The sequence below is a fragment of the Nannospalax galili genome, unplaced genomic scaffold, assembly GCF_000622305.1.
Source record: "Nannospalax galili isolate Female #2095 unplaced genomic scaffold, S.galili_v1.0 scaffold514, whole genome shotgun sequence".
NCBI lineage: Eukaryota > Metazoa > Chordata > Mammalia > Rodentia > Spalacidae > Nannospalax > Nannospalax galili.
Window position 1 is genome coordinate 235,679 of NW_008336076.1, and position 6,000 is coordinate 241,678.

The 6,000-nt window shown below is 35.0% G+C and overlaps 1 protein-coding gene across 5 annotated transcripts in view; it reads left to right on the forward strand.

Annotated features, from left to right (window-relative positions):
* Scn9a (sodium voltage-gated channel alpha subunit 9) overlaps window positions 1-6,000 on the forward strand; it is a 218,082-nt gene that overhangs the window by 189,577 nt on the left and 22,505 nt on the right. For all 5 annotated transcript variants that reach the window (XM_008830879.2, XM_017797574.1, XM_008830881.2 and 2 more), the window contains 2 exons: window positions 2,751-2,873; window positions 5,078-5,359. In XM_008830879.2, the coding sequence (XP_008829101.1) occupies window positions 2,751-2,873; window positions 5,078-5,359 (405 nt within the window). The remainder of the gene's footprint in view (window positions 1-2,750; window positions 2,874-5,077; window positions 5,360-6,000) is intronic.

Genomic DNA, 6,000 nt, shown 5'->3' on the forward strand with positions numbered 1-6,000 from the left:
AAGGATCTCTTTGATCTTGAAAGAAGACTCTGCTCCCATTTATGAGACCAAGGAATCTCAAATAGAAATCAACTGTCATAATCCCTATTATTATCCATTCACTTTATTCAGTAAACTCCAATTTGCACTTGAATGATATAATTTTTTGAGGGGGGTCTTTTTGCGACAGTGTCTCCTTGTAGCCCCAGCTGTCCTGGAACTCCCTATGTAGACCAAGCTGGCCTTGAACTCACAGAGATCACCTGCCTCTGCATCCCAAGTGCTGGGATTAAAGGCATGTGCTACCACGCCCATCATGTGTATTTTTTATTAGACAAATTTATCTTGTTATCACCAAGAGAAAGAAAAATGTTGTGGTAAATACTTTGTAATGGAGTACTTTTAAAGAAAGTCTAACCAAAATAAAAAAAAAATGATGGAAGAAATATAGATTTCTTTTCTCTTAATTTTTTAATGTAATTCTGTCTTTTTCTCATTCAGTTTAAAAATACAAGTTTGATAGTAAAATTAAATTTTTATTTCACATTAGTGGAGATGAACTTATTTTTAAATTAAGAAATAAGTCTGCTTAATAGAAATTATAGTGTTTCATATTTTAAAATTAGAATTTATTCAATGTGTGTGACATCCTGTTGGGGATAATGCAATAGCAGAACTCCGGGAAATTTGTAACATCAATTTAAAATGTTATTTAATATTTTGAAAATATAGCGACATATGTATAGTGCATATATACATAATAATTTACAATGCATGGATATATGTATGCACATGTGTACATACACATAGTATTTCACAATGCATAATATCAAGAGAAAGACCCACAGAATATTCTTGCTGCCAGATAACCAAATATAGGAATGCATATTTAAGGGATACTGTTTTAAAATTATTTTTTTTTAATCAGGAAACTTCCCTAGAACAGTTGTTCTCTAGGTATGATCCTTAAACCAAAAGCATTAGTTGGCATTTGTATGTGGGAGCTCACTAGGAATGCAAATTCTCGTAGTCTCCATAGATCTGTTGAATTAACAGAGGTGGGACCCAGTAAACTGTTGTAAGCATCTTACTATCATTCAGCTGTTCAGTCAGATTTCACAATCACTGATTCTGTATTTATGCCGAGGAGTGACACCTTCTGATTTATGCACATTTTTGGTGATTTGAAACTTATCTGATCATTATTTTTCAGTATGGACACATGGTTTTGTACTTATAAATGTATGTATAAAAGCAAAGGTGTGTATATAAGGATGTACACATATGCTCAGTTGCAGATTGTAGTGTCATTTTTCTCAGACACCATTCATATATTCCCTATCATAAATTCAGTACTGATTTGAAGAAGAGTTCTTCTTCCTCAGAGACTATTCAAATTTTAAGACACATTAAATCTTTTTTTTCTTATTAACAGGAGAGTGTGTCCTTTTTCTAACTTCGTCAATGGAAAATAATGGGCAGGAATGACTGAATTTGTTTCAGAGTGAGAAAAGGAGCGATGAGTTCTGCTACTTGTAGGGAATGTAAAGAGGAATGTAACATTTATTGAGATAGTCCAAAGTAACTACATGAGGACAAATACCTTTCAAAAATTCTTTTTATTGCCGAGTGTGGTGGTGCACACCTTTATTCCCATACTCTGGAGGCAGAGGCAGGGGGCTCTCAGACAAAGCATTTTATCATACTCACCCCCTTCTTCCCCCAAGCCCTCCAAATCCACTCCTCGAGGACAAACACTTTACCATCTCCTACTTCATAGAGCAGTTCACAGGTCTCAAGTAGCAGCAGCACTGAACTTGGGAGCAATGAATATTTTATTCTCTAAACAGTTAAATGGAAGAAACTGCCATAAAGCCACTCTTCTCTAGAAATGCTGTCTTAGTCATCACATTAGCTTACACTGAAGGCATCATATTTAGATACTGTGCCTGTAGCACAATGTACAGCAGATGAAATCAATGGAACTTATGCAGAGATGCCAGGCACTTAGAAACCCACAGCTTTGTTTATTGTGGAACTCACTGTTCTATTACTAAAATGGATGCTATTTCCTTTCTACAGGTATTCTTTCTTTTGAGATAATTCATAGAAAGGACACAATTTCCTATAAGATGGTCATCATGGCTGGTAGAACTAACATGATTAAAATCTTATTTATTTAGTTTTGTTGTGAAGCAAATAAGATTATCTGGCCTCACTCTCTTCCATATCTTTCGAAAATTCTTTCCATAACTTACTACAAGACAGATCTTTGGTACTAGTCTTGACAAACTAAAGGCTTAAGCAACTTGGTTTTGAAATTGTCCCATTTCGGTCACAGATCTTCAGATGGGTTCTGAACAAGGGTTATACTTCAGATTTAGTTGGGCTATTACCATGCTTTTATTAGGGGCTCAGGATAACACTTAGGTATGCCATGAGATTTATTTTAATTGAAATTTTGATAGTTTTATTAAATTTTCATATTTAGCAAGCAAATACATAACCACTAACTGCAAAAAAAATGAAAAATATATGTATTGTTTATATTTAGATACAGTAAGTAATCTTTCAATTATTTCTTTTATTTAACCTTCCTTGAACTCTACTTTCTTTCAAAAGCTATCTAATATTTTGGGGAGGGGGCTGAAATAACTTTGTTGTATGGAAAATTATATTCTTGTATTTCTCTTAGTGAGATTTAGAATGACTTTTCCTCTTTATTCTTTGTCACTTTATTGAAATAATCAATGAAAATGTCGTTTTTGTAGGTATCTTTGGTTACTTTAGTAGCCAACACCCTTGGCTACTCAGACCTTGGCCCCATTAAATCTCTCCGGACACTACGAGCTTTAAGACCTCTAAGAGCTTTGTCTAGATTTGAAGGAATGAGGGTAAGAAACTCCCAAATTACCTAAGCTAAAGTACTTATTGCTTAAATGCACTGTGATATATTTCTAAAACAAGTACGTAGTTATTCTAGACTGTTGCCAAAAACACACATGTACATATACATACACATATGGGTTTGTATGTAGTAAGTACATATGCACACAGTATTTTGGAATGCCTATATTTAACAAAAGAATAAATTGATACTGTAATCCTTTCTTTATATAATCTTGTTTGAAAATCAAATGATCCCAATAAGTGGTCTCTCCCTTTTTCAGGGGAGTTTCCTATGCTAGAAATTCAAGTGATGAGATCACTTCTCATATAAATCAAGGATTTTTCTAAATCAGATGTCCAAATGATATTTGATTAAGGGTCTTTTGTGGAGAATATAAGAATAATAAGAAGGTAACATAACAGCCATCATACTTAACTTCATGGTCTAAATATACAAAATCTGTGGCATTACATCACAATTGTATTAGAATAAAACTGAAGCTCCAAAAGTTTAGTTCATTTGCAGCAGGCTCCATAGTACCTAAAAGGAATTCATTCAGTAGAGACAAAGTGAAACAAACATCTACAACCAATCTAGCTTTAAGGGCTGCATTAAATTAGCAACTTCTTCATAACACACATAGAAGACAATGTTGTACTACTTGCAATCAGTCCACATCATCCAAATTTCTCCCTCTTCAGAGTCACTCCTGATTTCTCATGCCAGCTGTGTTCTCTCTACCTCTAGTGTTTCTCCTTCCTGTCTGACCCCCAAGCTCAGGAACATCAATAGAGCATTCAACACATCATCAATACAAGCATCTCTTACCCTTAATCTTCATAAAGATTTTCCTCGTCTGTCCACCACCAGACATGACTGGATACCCTTTCTCTTTGAATAAACACTCAAAATTCTCATCATATTTTTACTTATTTCTTCCCTCACTGAAATCTCTAGAGCAACTTAATATGGAGACCAAGCTAGCTCACTGATTCTGTTCATGTATCTACTGACCAGCTGTCAACACCACCTGGGATTGTTTAGAAATACAAACGTCTAGCCCAGCCTGGCTAGCTACCTCAGTGCTCTGACAGAGAGGTCAAGAAAACACTGCCCACAAGCTGATGGACTGTTTTATGAAGGTGTTATATTGGAACAGAGTCATGTCCATTTATGTATGTGTGAAATATGGTTACAATAACAATAGAAACCATGTAACCCACACTCACTGAAGATAGTGAAGAATATTTTTCTTCTCTCTATTCTAGAATATCTCACAGATAGTCAGAACTCCCCAATGTGTTCCCATTTGGAAGTATCTTGAGAGCCTGATTTAAATGTTGAAAATAAAGAGAGAACTCTGTTCTATTTTCTAACAAACTAGCCATAGCTCATTTGTGCTCAGATCTGCATTAGAACTGAAGGGTGAGAAGAAACATGGGTTTCTGAAGGATGGGATAATTAAGAAAACCTGGGAAATGAGAAATACTATAGAAGGTGTGATGCAGGCAAGTCGAAGTGGTGAGATCATTGGATCAATAGCAAAAGAAAGGCTGGAAAACAAATAAAGGAAGTAGTGAAGATTAGCTGCACCTTGCACTCATTTTGGATGAGGCCAGCACTATCTGCGTCTAGCCACATGTTTAATAAGAGATACTTTTAGAGTTAGAAAAAAAAATTAGGGAAGGTACCTTGCATTTGGCAGAACCACCTGAATCAAATCGTTAAAAGATTCTTGATCTTAAGTCGATCTAATACAAACTAGGGGCTTCACTATATAGGGGAAGGGGATGCCTAATGCTGGCAACTCCAGGAATACGAGACTGTAAATATGCACCTCATTTATTTTTTACCATTTATGTTTGTGTTTCTCTATTTTCTAGAATGTGCAGACTTTGTGACTTCATCTTGTCAATATCAAGTTTTTGGTTTGTTATTTTAATTTTTCATTCATTTAAAGTGCACCATCATCTTAGCCATTTTGTCTTGTATTTTGCTACTAGATTTATTGTGTTAATCATGAAATTTATAAATTCACTAATTACAAGCTTCATGCCTCACTTTGTCTGGCTTGTTGTACTACTAAGCATCATCTAACAGGCATTCAGTATAGGCATGGTTGGTTGGTCTTATGTATTTAATCTCACACCAATGTGGTTTATTTGATATTTTTCTACTGGTCCTAATCATTCTTTCTTTGGATAACAGGTGGTGGTGAATGCACTCATTGGAGCAATTCCTTCCATCATGAATGTACTTCTTGTATGTCTTATATTCTGGCTAATATTTAGCATCATGGGAGTGAATTTGTTTGCTGGCAAGTTCTATGAGTGTATTAACACTACAGATGGGATTCGCTTTCCTACAACTCAAGTTGAAAATCGTTCTGAGTGTTTTGCCCTAATGAATGTTAGTGGAAATGTGCGATGGAAAAACCTGAAAGTAAACTTTGATAATGTTGGACTTGGTTACCTGTCTCTGCTTCAAGTTGTGAGTAATTCTTTCTCCATGAATATTTGGTATCTTCATAAACACAGAATGAAGGATGTAAAGTATTGTTGAAATAAGCTATGAACTAGAAGTTATGGTGCCATGTGATTTTTCAAACAGATTTGATTTTTCTTAGAACATGTACCTTGTGAACATATCTAAAGAGCACAAATATCTTGATTTGAGAATTTTTAATACAGAACTTCACAGCAGATCATCACTTGAATCTCCATTGGTCCATCAGAATATCACTCTCATATAGTCATTTTATATTTTATTTATTTATTTTATGGGTATGAGTGTATTGCCTACATGTATGTATATGTACCCATGTCATGCAGTGCTCAAGGAATTCAGAAGAGGGTGTCCGAATCCCCTGGAACTGGAGTTACTGATGGTTGTTAGCCATCATGTGGGTGCTGGGAATTGAGCCAGGGTTCTTTGTAAGAGCAGCCTGAGCACTTAAACACTGAACCATCTCTCCAGCCCCTCATGTACTCATTTTTAAAATTATTTATTTAATAACCACATCCTTAGAAGAAGCATTTCATTACATCAGCATTGACATATTCAATAAAAATTTTCTGAGCTAGGATGCATCTCTTACAAAATTGGCTGTACATTTTTAGGTTTACAGTTCA